The sequence below is a fragment of the Tympanuchus pallidicinctus genome, unplaced genomic scaffold, assembly GCF_026119805.1.
Source record: "Tympanuchus pallidicinctus isolate F22 unplaced genomic scaffold, pur_lepc_1.0 scaffold2, whole genome shotgun sequence".
Lineage (NCBI taxonomy): Eukaryota > Metazoa > Chordata > Aves > Galliformes > Phasianidae > Tympanuchus > Tympanuchus pallidicinctus.
In genome coordinates this window covers 7,359,348-7,374,163 of record NW_026294721.1, presented here as the reverse complement: position 1 = coordinate 7,374,163, position 14,816 = coordinate 7,359,348, and the positions used below count along the sequence as shown (strand labels likewise).

At 36.5% G+C, this 14,816-nt stretch overlaps 1 protein-coding gene across 1 annotated transcript in view; it reads right to left on the bottom strand.

Annotated features, from left to right (window-relative positions):
* NSD2 (nuclear receptor binding SET domain protein 2) overlaps window positions 1-14,816 on the bottom strand; it is a 71,341-nt gene that overhangs the window by 33,445 nt on the left and 23,080 nt on the right. The window contains exons 3-5 of the mRNA XM_052682170.1: window positions 8,964-9,129; window positions 3,516-3,682; window positions 2,671-3,165 (exon numbers count right to left, since the gene is read on the bottom strand). Coding sequence (XP_052538130.1) covers window positions 2,671-3,165; window positions 3,516-3,682; window positions 8,964-9,129 — 828 coding nt within the window. The remainder of the gene's footprint in view (window positions 1-2,670; window positions 3,166-3,515; window positions 3,683-8,963; window positions 9,130-14,816) is intronic.

The following is a 14,816-nucleotide window of genomic DNA, read 5'->3' as shown; positions in this document are numbered from 1 at the left end:
TGTCCCCCTCATGTTTGTAAGCTCCTTTTAGGTACTGGAATACTGCTATCAGGCCTCTCTAGTGCCTTCTCTTCTTCAACCTAAGCAAGCCCAACTCCCTCAACTTTTCTACACAGGAGAGGTGTTTCAGCCCTTTGATAATCTTCGTGGCCTTCTTCTGGATCCACTACAACAGCTCTGCATCCTTCATTACCCTCAGTCCTCAAGCAGCCACTACTAATTTCTAAAAACTTCAACTATTCCTGTCCCATTCTCAGAAAATCAATACAGAAAGTAGTAATTAATAATAATGAAGCTGATATAAGAATTCTAATACAAGACTCCAGACAAGGTACAGTAGGAATGTATATACTTTTAAGATACCCTGAGATTATTAGAAGCCCCAGATGAGTAGTTTTTAGTCCTCCCTTTCCATTGACTGCTGTCTCCCTCCCAAGACTGGGAGAACCTCTTCTAAATCCAGTTTTCCTTTTTCCTAAGTATCTATCTGCAAATACTTAAGGAACCATATTCTACTCTTTCAGATGGCGTTAACACAAGTAGCTTAGAAAGTGGTCTGGTTTTTAAGCTAATGTTATCACTCCATAAAAAATAACAGCATCTACAATGGGAAAAAAAAACCAACCAACCAACTAAAAAATCTTATATGGACAGTAAGCTATGCAAATTGAAACAGATAAGCCAAACAGAAGGGAAAACACTGAACATTATTTGGATATAGTCTCCACGGTCCACTGAAGACACAAAACTGTCTTTTTAGAAGCAAGTTAACAAGCTTAAAGTGTTAACCAAAATTAGGTAGCAGGTATCTAAAATGCCAGTCATCTTCATATCAAGAGTAAGGAAAAATTAGACCCTAACGATCTTCATTTGACAGAGGGACTGGTAGCTGCTGCTATTTGTTATCCATCACTTTTGTAACCTCGCTGTGTTCCATGCACACAAGTGCTTCAGTATCAACTAGAATGAACTGCATAATTACATGGATTTGGGTTTTCACGACTGATTTTTATTAAAACGAATTCTAGGCAGAAAAGACAAGATGCCCTCTCCATATACGTAATATTTTGAAAGTCTAATTTAAACTCTGTAGAATATTAACCATTATATTCAGTGTGAATTTTCAAGTTTATGGAAGTTTCTCAGTGTCTCAAAGTGGCACGGAAGACAAAGCAATTCCTCAATGTTAAATAGTGCAATATCCTTTGTGTTTTCCATCTATTCATTTGAGAGTTATAGTATAATCAGAAAGGAATGACACATGTTAATTGGCGCAGAAAATAAAAGTATAACATCAGAGACACAGCGTGTCTCTTCTGTGGTAAGATATGTGTAGGTAAAACCAATCATAATGATCTCATTATTCCAGAGCAGTAATTTTATGTGCCTCAGTGTTGCATAAGGCTTCTTGTTGCATACCTTACAGGCCAAGGAAATACTCTCCTGTCATTACATAAGATGCAAGGTTACTTACAGAAGTGGAAATAGAACTCTCTCAAACATGAGACAGACGTTTCACACATACAGCTTTTCAAAATGAATATATCAAAATCTATGTTTAAATGTCTAGCTACAAAACGCTTTTGTTTCCAGAGCTAGCAAACTGATCTGCCAGTGTTTTTCTCAAGTAAACCAAACCCACTAGAAGCTATATGCACACTGTATTCATTTTCATTCTTGTCAGTATCATGAGTTGTAATGATCTAAAAAGATCCTTAAAATGAACTACAACTAATTTATCACCATACAGTATAATCTGGCTTTCAGTTTTTCTTTATGATGTTCCAATTTGTTAATATTTTCTAACACAAATATCTTCAATTGAAATCAAACGTTTAACAGTTGAAGTCCCTAACCAAGTCATCTGTAACTTTCTGCCTTTGTGGGTATTATAGAAAAGCACAATTAATATAAAACATCACAACTCATGGTTCCATCAGTGCATGGAATTGTGCTGCAAATGCAGCAGAAGGTTGTAAGGAAGAAAAATGACGTTCATGATTTTAAAATAGTGAGTCAGAACAATGATACCGCTTTTATACCTCTAACAGTCTTCCTATGAAGTGTTGATATTATGATAGTTATTTAATCTACCTTGCCCTGGAGTGTAGTCCTCTCAAGAAGGCCTAGTTTCTGTCCCAAGATACTGCACACTGACAGTGATTTTCAAACACTTTGGTAACTGTTGAAGCTTTTTCTGAAGCTCAGCAAAGGACTCTAGGTAGGGAAATTGAGTTTTTGCGGAGTTAAGACACGGGAGCACACTGTATAATTTGAGCCACATTATCGAAATGAATGCACAAGCTAACTACAAGTAGACGACCATAAGCAGCATCACCTTGCTTATATTTGCTGAGCGCACGTATAGCATATCTACACTTTACATATATTAAGAAAATTAAGACTAATAAAAAGGACTTCTAAATTATGTAGGAAGATACTAATGTGATATGCTTGAAGGGAACAGCATTATCACTATTTTGTTCATACTATTTATATACATTCTTTCCTTTCTCTGCTACTGTTTGGACCAAGATTTGATGCAGGCATACTCAGACAATACTACAGATTCTAAAGTAACAGTTAGTTACCAACTAAAGTGAAGAACTTCCTTTAAATACAGAAATGAGCAGAGGCAATCATCCATAGTAACAGCTAAAAGAGACTAACCTCATCTCTGTGCTTCTGACAAAAGACCAAAAACTGAGATACTGCATCGCCCTTTCTGCTTCGTGGAGTAGAGGCTGGAGTTTTCTTTCTACTGAGAGGGGAGCCTATCCCTCTTTTGGATTCAGCCTGTTCAGATGACTTTTGAGGAGTAGTATTCTTAGTCTCCAACTGACTGCTATCTTGTGCATCATCAGTGGCAGACAATTTTGATGTCCTTCTCCTCCTCTTGTTAGGAATGCCAGACTCCTTCACTGATTTCAGACTTTCAGTGGTTTCTTCATTTGAGTAAGATGACTCATCTACCTCCTCCTCTAGAAGCTCCACAGCAATGCCAACTTCCTTTGCCACTTGAGGATTAAGATGAGGTCTGTCCCTAATGTAGATGAAGGTGTATTTGGCCTTCCGTTCTTCCACTGTCATGCCTACTGCTTCACTTGCTTGCTTAACACCCATCTCCCACTGTGGTCGCAGCTTCCCTGAAACAGGTTTTAACATCTGCAAAATAAGAAAATACTGTGAGAAATGTGCTTGTTTTTCATTCCAAGATACCACCATCAAGAAAAAACAATTCCAAGAGACTAAGTGTAATGTATATTTACAGTTCAGTTATTCAAATGGAATTATGCTTGACAGAAATAATACCAACCATTAATCATTGACAAAGCAGAACAAAAATGACTTTTAATAAGTAACAGTAATGTGCCACCCCTGCTTCTCATCTATACATAAAATATAAGATTACATGCCAGCTTCAAAGCTTACCAGAATATCTATTTACATCTATACACACCTATAACAGTAAAATAATAAGTCTGAAAATCTTGCCTTTTTTGGTAGCCTCTTACCTTTATTTTCTCTGCTTTAGTGAGGGCTTGTTTTGCACTTTCCTGGCATAATTGTTCAAACTGATCTTTTCCTTTGAAAGGCACAAGGCTCTTCTCAAATATCCAGGCTCGTTCTGGAGCATCTCCAAAAAACTGAACATGATACTGACGAAAACTCTTTTTCTGTCCTGAAAAATAAAAACAAATGTATTTAAGATCCAACTGAAGTTATCTAATTTTTGCAAGCTGCTACATTTATTACAATGACCAAAGCACAGTACAAACAGTTGACCTTCGAAGCACCCACTTGCTGGTCTTAAAGTCTCTAAGTAATGAAGTTTGACATAAAAGCCCACCAGTTTAGCCTAAACAAGAATATGCTTTGCTAAATTAACTTACAATCATCTGTCAGTGTGTTCCATGTATATTAATTTAAATGTAAGCCTGCATTCTTCTGAAAATGCTACGTATGAAAATGAATTAAAAATACAAGTTTTCAAAGCTTGAATTGTCTGTGCACTCAGCCTGATCTCCAATCTGCCTAAACTTCATCTTTTTAGTATTCTTGAATAGAAACACACACGTAGCTGATTTGAACAATTGCAATAAAAACTTCATCCTAACCAAACTTTTAAGGAATCAGAGCAAGAATGGTAAAGGGTTTGTGTGGTGGATGGGAGAGTGGGAAGATGAGAGAACAATTTTGAAATTTAGACAAGAAATATTCTTGTAAATCATAAAGAGGAATACTGTCTCCTTCTCTAAGAAACAGGCTTATAATCCTTCCTTTCTAAAGATATCAGGTATTCTAACAAGAAAGGGGAACAGAACACTTTCAAAATTCATGGAGGAATTCCCACTTAAAAATGAATTTCTGAATGGCAAATGGTAGAGGTAAGGGAATCAGACTTAAAATATCTTCTAGCATCTCCTTCATATGTTTTCACATGCGGATTTGTTGTCTGCCAAGTATTTAGATTTAGGGTATCCTTCAAAGAAAAGTTTCAATAGCACTAAGCTACACTTCTGTGCTTGTCAATCCTGCTAGAAAGGATCAGTTGCCCACTTTGGTCATTTTGTATTCTATGGTTTTTCAAGGTGCCACCATATTAGTATGTGTAAGATATAGTCTGTGAGAAAGAAGAAATCGGGGAAGGGCTTCTGTATCGTAAGAATAAATAAGAGTCACAGTCATTGGCAACAGATGTCTTTAAACTAGGTCTCAATTTTGTTGTTTTTCAAAGGATGCCTTCTACTTTAGTCAGCAAATGCTTCTACTTGATTACCTGATACACTGTATTATTACTGTCTTTTTTTTGTAAACCTAAAACCACTCTTTTTGTAATTACTCAGACAGTAGTTACTTTTCAAGGCATTTGATCTTGCCTCAAGATGTGGCATCTGGAACAGTAATAATATGAAATCAACCTAATTAATGGCATGAGCGGACGTTCTATTAACCATTACAACCACATATATATATTATGTACATGAGATCTGCAAGAATGATGATGACTCAGTTGAGATCAGGTACAAGGCTTTAGAGGAACAGCACAGTAAAGGTTTTGGTCTGTCTGCATCATACATGCAATCCAATATCCTAATACACATTCCAGTAAATTCAGTAAAGCTTGCCCTCATCAAGAAAATTAATAACTAGAGATACTGAGCTCCAATAAATTATCTCTGATGAAATAAAGGATATTTTTTGTATTTAACCAGGATGCCTAAGCTGCTGACAGTGAGATGGCCCATGCTACATTTACAACCACTCCTTAAGATCGGCCTTTGATTATCCAGCAGCCCAGTACCAAGACAATCTACCTTTTGCAATGTAATACAGAGTATCTGTACCTGCCTAGTTAATTAGTGTAAGTAATAGTGTCTGCTGATACAATAACTGAAGCTGTTTTTGAATCTGCAGATGTCTCCTGTGGACAGAATCCATAACAATGCTCCTGGATAAAATAAGGGACATTACTAAGGATTACTAAAAATAAAGTCACCATTTTTGGCTCAAAGAATCCTGGAACCACCAGGTACTAAAGGGTTAGGAGAGTACTCTGTGGGGCTTACCACTATTCTTCTTCTTCTACTGTACCTTAGCATCTGTTCTTGTCCAGGCAGAGACAGGAGCTCTACTCTGAATCACTATGGGCTTTCTTATATGCAAGCGTGCATCCTGCAAGCTGAAAGTTATAAACTTCTCAAGCCAAAGCAGCTGGAATGATGAAATCAAGTATAAACAGCAAGAAATTCAGACTATACATACTGTTGATCCTAATCCTAGAAATGACAAATACAAAGACCTGGGGATTTCTACAACTCCCACATAAAAGAACTCTGCTGCTTGGAACATAAGACTTTTGATGGTGTCTCTACAGTAAACACTAGTGGAAGATTAGACAAGATTGGGAATACATACTGATGTTTTGAAAATCATTAGTGTGCATTAATTAATTATGAAGGCTGCCCAGGAGCTAGTCAAGCTTTCTGGAAGAAAAGCCCCAAAGCAACTCCAGAGTAAATAGCAGAAAAGCCACCCTCCCCAGTATATTTCTTCAAAGAGGTTGAATTTAATCGCTGAAAATATATGGGCTCCTCTTTCTGTTAACACTCTACAAGCTGGACTCAGAAATATGACACTTTATTTGCTCCATCTGTTTTTATAGCTAATATAGAGATTCTTGATAATGAGGCAACAATCTCGCTCCTTTCAATGAGCGGAATTATTCAGCCAGGAACAGAAACGAGCTTAGTTTCTCTCAAAATCCAGCTCTTCTATGTCATAATAGATCAAAGAGTCAAAAGACTAAAATCACAGAGGTTGCATGATCAAAACTCTGAATGACTGCTACAGGAAAAATTTGTCCCAAGAATCTATAATAGCCACTTAGCAATTGCATGAATGCTTGAAAGGATCCCAAGAAGCCACTTAGATTACTAATAACATGGAGTCTACCTGCAGCTCTCTTTTGTTTTAAAAGCCTATTACAAATAAGATCACGCAGTCTCTCTTAGCAATTCATTCCAATGCTTCACTGTCTTTTATACTTCCAAGTTGATCTTCATATGTAGTCTAAATATTTTTTGTTACTAAGCTCGCCTCTTTCCAGAGCAAGAAGCATTTATGCTTTTTCTCCTTTGCATGTTATTTAAGGGCAGTTAATGGGTTTTCCTCATCAGCTTAAACAATTCCGTTTCCTTCAGTTTGTTCTCACACTACGCTGTTGTTGTGTTCTCCATTTAGTCCACATCTCTTGAAATAAGATGGCTCAAACTGGATGAAATGAACATGATGCAGCTACTGAAAAAGCAAAGGATCTATTTCATGTATTTTATGACCAGCATTATTTATGACAGTATAATTTTGGTCCTACGGCTGACACAACTATATGGGGCTATTATGACACTCAGATTTTGCCTGCAGTAACACAGCTTTGCATTCATTTTCCAGCTTGGTCTTCTACCACTGTAAAAATCTACTTACTCCTACTGAGCAGGATTTTTCAGACCACACCCACAAAGCATCAAGATCACTCTCATTTCCAATCCTACATGTTTACATTCTATCCACATTAGAAATTTGTAGCTCTAATACAAATTTTACATGTGTAGTTTGTTTTCCAAGTTCTCAATGCAATCCCTGATAACAACTGAATGATGAAGGAGAAGTCCTTTTCCTCCCCAACTAAAAAGAACCCTCTCTTCCCTGCTCTTTCACATACACACAAAAAAAACCCAACCCTGGAAATACATACTCAAAGGCTTCGTAGTAACAAGTGAATGTCTTACTCTGTTCCTCGCAAAGGAAACTGATACCTTTTCTTGACCTAATAAAATATATCAAAGTATTTAGGAGCATAAATAAAAAAAGCAAGGTTATGTGCTCCTACTTTGGTTTGATATTCCTATTAACTTGCTTTTCCCCATAATTTCCAACTTCTTTGGATTTCCATTAGCAGGTTTTCCAAACTTTCAGTAAAATTTGAAATAAACATAGCAGAAATTCTTTACATTGCTCACATGGAGCTAAAACTAGTGAGGGATGCAATGCAAAAACACTTTCTGTAAATGCAACAGTAGCAAATGAAAGCCTGAGGAATGTTCACAGTTTTAAGTACCAGAGGACACTGAATAGGCTGAAATGCTCTATGTCTTTTTTCCCTCCTTTTTTTTTTTTCTTCTTTTTCATTTGGTAATGCCTACCCCAAGCCTTCAGATTCCTCAATCTAATGACCAGGACTGTAAGAATGAAGCACCACCCCGAGAATACTGAGGAAGCACTTACGCAAATTGGACATATATTACATTATGGAACCAGATGGGATGCTTTAGAAGGAGCTGAATGTGTTGGCCAATGTAGTTGAAAGTTGATCTCTGTAATTTTTGAAAGGCCAACTACGGACATCCCTGACGACTGGAAAAAGACAAACATTGCAAACATCACACCTATCTTCAAGAAAAATAACAATCTGGGGAGCTACCAGCTCAGCCAAATAATTTAATGCCTACAAGATAATAGAGCAAATCCTGTTTGAAGAGATGTCCAAGCGCTCGAAGGAAAAGAAGGTGGCTGGGAACAGCCAATAAAGATTCACAAAGGACAAATCATGCCTCATCTGTTTATTTCCTATAAGGGATAAAGGAAGGGCAGTTTTTTTAATTTGACAGGAGGAAGGATATGCAGAAGAATGAGGCAGACTCTGGATTAACGTGGTACTAATATAAAAGGTTGTACAGTCTCCATCTTTGAAGACATCAAACACCGTGCTGGAGTAGGCACTGTGTACCCTGGTCTACCTTAGAGACCATACAACTACAAGGGATCCTTTCTAAGCTTTATTACTTTATCATTCTACAACCAACACAGATCAGCCTCTACAGTTTAAGGAATAAGAACTGAGTAAGAAGCTACAAATGAGATGATGAATAAATGGGTAGAGATTCTTACATAAGAATTTCAATCAGTAGTGCCTGCGTTTAGAATCAACTTATGTTGCATGCAGATAACTATTGATTCCAGGAATCAAAGAAAATTAAGATGAATTAGAGGCTGCTTTTAGTAAAGCATAATCATTTGGGATTATTTAACCCCCCATGAGTTTTCAAAAAAATATTCAGCCTATATCACTGCTCAGAACTTCTCCACAAAAACAATGGAAAGCATGTATCATCAGGTAACTTTTTAATAGGATTTCAAACAGTTTCACAGATCAAAACTTTGATCTCTTTTGGATAACATTTAAGTTAAAAAAAAACACAAAAAACCAAAACACCAATATAGTAGAAAAACTTAAGACTGCTATATGCTCAAAAATAGTGCTTGCATGATTTTAACATTCCTCTTGACAGTGATGAACTGGTTCAGTTACTGATACAAACAAACAGACAAAATGAACAGAACTTTCCCAAAATAATGTTCACATTCTGAAAGAAATCCAGATGTCTGTAGCATCAGGGACATACCTTTTAGTTTAGTGTAGGAATGAAGAATAGGATCAGCAGAAACCATACATGGCCACCAAGGAAAACCCGATACTTTTGACCACACTAGATCTCCTATATTGTACTTCAACAGATGGACTTTGTCATCTTTGATGGTACTTTGTGTTGAATCTCTCTTAGCAGGAGCCTTAAAAAAGAAAAAAAAGGGAAAAATATTATCACAATTTCTCTTTTAGATACACTCTAGAATTACTAAACATCACACAAAAATAAACAACAAAGTAATGTTTGTATTCCGTTTAAACATTCAAGTAAAATGAAAAATCTTCTTTTTAGTTTGAAATATTAGCATGTAAGCTGTGACCTGCCTTTATTGTTCTGAGAAACTGCTGAGAGAGCATCAGGAAGGCTTGCTTTAATGTCAAACACATTCACTGAGCACCAACTAAAGATGCAGAAGAGTCAATCTCAGTTTTTATTGAACATTATCAATCAAGTTAGGTGCTAAATAAGCAAAAATTCTGTTCTGGATTAGAATCTAGAATAGCTTGAAATGCCTAGATGTCTATACAGAAACAGCATGTATAACCAGTCAAGAAAAAAAAGAACCCAAATTCTACATTTTTTAGCTCTCTTTCTACATTGTAAGGAAAGCATGACACAAACCCTATATCCTCACACCCTTTAGCAATGTCTTCTTTTTCCGTTCCAGTGTTAGTAGCAGAAGTTTGTGAGTGTCCAGTTCATGCTCTAAAGGTAGGTCAGTCGCTGGAAAACTGTCACAAATCTCTTCATTTCAGTGGATAGATTTAAATAGTACAAGGGCATTTTATGTTTCCCACTGACAGGTACATATTTTTTATTATTTATAACAAAATTCACCAATGAAGACATTTATTTAGAAAATAAAATTATGTCACATTCTATGAAGTTACTGACATTCTTTTCATCTTCATTTGTTCTATTAGATGTAAATAACAAATGCCCTTATCTAGGTAAACTTTAACACTGGATGTGAGAAAGAACATTTCTCATTGCAGGTATCTGTAAAAATAATTACTTATTTGGTTCTCTGTTATTCTGTATTTATGTGTAATGTATTATATTAGTCATCTTCTCTACTACCAGCTCAACAAACAGAAGGCAAAACAGAGCTTCAGGCTTTCAGTGGATTTAATGTTAGAGTTGGAACAAAATTCTGTTTTAATTAATACAAGTGGCAAGAGGAAAGAGGAAATACTGTTAAGAACCTGAAAATCTACAATGTGGAAATGGTATTTGAAACATCATGTTGAATCAAAACAGACATGGTTATATTATAAATAGACTTTTAAACCCAAAGGACACCATTAAGACTAACGTTATTTTCCAAAACCAAACAACAAATCTTTGACACACTGCAACAGCATCGAGGATTCTTAGTTCTCAAACACAGAAGTAGATCCTGCTAGAAAACAAACTTAAAGCTCACTGCACTGAGAAACTCCTTTCCTCAAAGCTTTTAAAGCTTCTCCTGGTAAACACACATGATACTATGTCATCTGATTGTTAGGAGCAGTTACTCATCCAGTGATTCAGCTTTTCTGATGAATTTAGACTTGGTTCATGTGCCTGCAGCAAGAGCTGTGTTCCCATGTTTCAAGGTTTTTGGCTCTCTAAGGAATCTGCAAGACTGTCAGAAAACCCCTGCTGCTGAGCTTGCCTCAAGTCCAGCATTCTCAAAAGACCTCAAAGATTCTAAGCAGATGTGAAAAACCAAATGCTCCTTCTAGCACTTAAATATGACACAAAAAGTTAAGCTTAAAAGCTACGAATCAAGAAACACATATGCTAAGAAAAGATCCAGAAAAACGATAATCTTTAGATACAAAAATGTACTTCAACATTTAAACAAAATAGATGGGATGAAAATATGTTCAGAAAAATCTAACTAATTGAAAATGTGGAAGTTATTCCAGATTCTTAATCTCATTTTTAATTTACAAGCCCCAATATTATTCAGAAAGTGCAACTAAGCCAAAAAGATTTACAACTACAATCTGAGAAGGATCTGGCTGGAATAATGAAAAGGCTCAAGCAGTGCTTCTTAATGCTGCGTAATCTAAAAGGGATGGCACTACAGGGGTGAATATTGCATATCAACACATCTACAGGCGAGTCATGAATTTTAACTTCTTTGATGGATCATGATTAAAAAAATTGGGAAAACGACAGCCCTGTGATAAAAACTGCAAGGCTGATCTATGCAATACTTTCTGTATTTATGCTTTCTTTTGTTGATAAAACGTACATACTTCAAAGGATGGCAAAATGCAGCACAGAATTCTACAACCATCATTTTTTTGAGGAGGTCTTTTATGAGGTTATTTAAAAATCTAGACTGCACTGTTGTGAGCTCATTCTTATCCATCTTCCTTTCCCACTCATCCTGATTTCATTTGATTTCCTCATTCTTGCAGTTACTCTGATCCATTTCATAGGTACCTCAACTATAAATGGTGAAGTGAAATGCCTGGCACATACTTCTGAAAGAAGCAGCTCTCTGACACTAACAGTCTCCTTAATATTTCCTCTGTAAAGTATTTCTGCACATAGCATTAGAAATCTTAAGATTAGAAACTTAATTAAAGTCACTTAAAAATCATCAAGAAATGATAGACACTAGCAGGCAGTCACACACATTTTACTCCAGCTTCCAGGTTGTGTTGTTTGTTTTCAGATTACTGCTGAGATGGGATGGAGAGAGCATCTCTACAAAAATCTCTGTTATTCTATGAACAGGGCTGGAGCTTTTTCAGGAGACACTTGTATTGTACAGAAATAAGCAATGTGGCTTGCAATATTTTTTCTCCGGAGTAAAACAGGTATTGTTAGAATTTTTTTAAGCAATAATGGAGTATCCCTAACAATACGCAGCTAATGCACAGGCAATCACTGTGCATCTGTAGAACATGGAGAGGTAGGGCTGGAAGCATTCTTGTGGTGGTCTGTGATGAGCAATTCATACTGCTCCAACAGTAGATCAGTTCTTCCTTACTTAATGATACTTAAACAGGCAAAATAAGATGAAAAATTCCTTGTTTAAGAACACAACTGTAAAGTGAGGGAAGCTCAAATGAGTCAAACTAAAACACTTTTCCCTCAATTCCTGCCTGAAGTGGAAAAGATACAGGCTTCCTTAAAACAGTTCAAATTTCTAATGAGATAACCTACCCACAAATGTAAACAAATGGAAGTCTGTAGGAACAGTTCAGGAGCTTCTATCTTTTCTACTTCTACCAATAATTTCAGTGTTTTTTTTTCCTTTTTCAAATACTGAATTGCAGAGAAGTTACATAAACAGGATGGCTGAATCCCGGGTGAGCAGGTGATGACTGAGGATGACGCAGGGCAGTCCCAATGCTGAACTCACAGGCCACCTGACAGGCTCCACATTCCTTAGTATTGCAGCCACTGGTTTCAAGAGAAATCTGGCTTTCTAGATTTGAACCCTAATGAAAGCCTTGCTCTGAAAGGCAGCTAGACAGATTTCAAGTTTATTTTGTCTGGGCGACTGTGGAGTGTGGAACAGAATAATTCAATTACCATAACTGAGTTTTTCTGCAAGAAATTACGCCTTGAAGAATACCAGCATTCTTAAAAATTCATCCAAGACAGCAACTGCAATAGGCTGAGAGATACCAAAGAAGAAAAGCATATTTAATGTCTTCCCTCTTCTCTTAACATTTCCAAGATTTGTTTGCCGTATCTCTCAGCACTTTCATCATCACATAAGTGATGAGTGACAGGCAGATTGACAGGAATTCCTGACACTTCTGTTAGCATTCTACCAGACCAAAGAAGTGAAATGTGATGGCTTGGTCATAGAAAACATTTGCATTTAATTAACTTTGCCTACAACCCATCAAAAGAATTCATCCAGTTTTCATTTAATTCTGGTCTGACTACGAATGCGAGGCAACAAGAACATATTGTGTATGATGGGTAATTTCAAAGTTTAAAATTATTTTAAAGCAACTACAAAGCATGATGCATTTAAGAACAATGTCGTTACTGCACTGCATGCACAGCTTCACATTTGTTTGTAGACTTTGTTATGAAAGCACTATGATCAGTTTGAAGCTGGCAAAGGACTCTTCTTTTAAAAAACAGCTACAAGGCTTACCAGGTGACATCAGACTGAGCTAAGTTATCCATTCTGAAATTATCAGTGGTAAAGACTAAAGATCTTAATATAATAGCAGATATTAATCAAATAGTAATGATCTATTTAGTGTACATGTGAAAATTAATCCCTCAAATTGATTGTGAATTAACTGAAATGTCAAAAAGAACAGTGTTTCACTGAACTAACTTTGGAAGCTGCAGAAATCGCCAGCTTCTAACTGTAAAATGTCACCAGGGGATTAGACAAAGAACACTGCCCAGGAGAGAGACTGTATCACCAGAAAAGAGAACATTTAAGACAGATGAAGACAGTACACATTTTATTCTATTCTAACAGGGAAGCACTGATACTGAACAACTTGCAGGCATCTTCCCTCCTGTTTTCACTTTCAATTCAATTTGTGTGAAAGTAATAACAGTTTGTAATCCTGCACCAAGAACTTCTCCTAGGCCACCCTATACATACTGACTGCTGGAGGTCCACTTGCACTCTGGAATAAAAATTTGCTAGCATTACAAAGGATCTAGGACAAAATAATCAAGGTTCCAAAACAGAATATATGCAGTTGAAATGTACTTCAAATCAACATTAGAACACAGAAACACAGTCTAACTTTTTTCTTCAATATGAAACAGTGCTCATTGACCAAGACCACGTATTTTTCCAGTCCTGCTACCTATTAGTGAGTATTAGTGGGTGAAATACAGCATATTTTTTAGCCTGGATTTGTGTAATAAAGATAAAAATGAGATGTTTTGTCTTCTCTTGCCTCTTTAGCAGGAAAGATAGTGAACTAAGGAGGTGGCTATAGAAATCCATTCCTTTGAGAAGTTTAGGAGAGATGGGAACTTGCCTGAAGAAAAAGTGCATAACAAAGCAGAAAAGACTCACATTTTGTCACCTAGATTGATCAATGACCAGGTTCACTTTCAACAAAGACACTCCCTGTAAAAAGACAAAGATTCCAAGCTTATCTTCCTTGAGAACCAACCATCCCAATTAAGCTTCTTAGGAAAGCTCTTGCTTCCTGAAAAATTCAAGTCTCTAATTTGACAAAGGACAAATCACTGTTCAGCCTTCAGGCAATAGAATGGAAGGATGCAGCTACTTTCCTAAGGAGTTATGTTCTATCATTCAGGACACAGAAGCGGCTTCTTACTCTCATTAAATGCAAAAAATCTCATTAAGTCACTTCAAAACCAAAAATCAGAACCTGAGCTTGATTAAAATCAGTGCAAATCCCTCAATATATACTATTGCTTCAAATGAAAAGGTTAACAACCCAAGATTCTGAAGTGAGGCCAATATTTATTCTAAATGATTCTAATTAAAAACAGTATCTTCATAGAAATAACCACATCAGAGATGGTTTTTTTGAAGCAGCTCAATTATTGCTAGAAAATGGAGAAAGATGAGGAAACATGAAGAAAGAAGCAATGAACTGTTGAAGTTTTGTGTTCCACCTTCAGCACAACAGAAAAGGACACCATACAGTATCCAAAGACTGCAGTTCTCAAAAGACCATTGCACCCATGTCTGCAAACTGTGCCTTGCTCCAAACATCTGTAGTACGTCTGCAAAATATGCATCACGTTGTGTAGTGAGGTACAGACTGCAGGGGAAGTGGACATAAAAAGCTCATATCAAAACAAGACGAACAGATTATATAGGGGTTCTCTTGTTAGCTTTTCAGATTTCTAACTGTT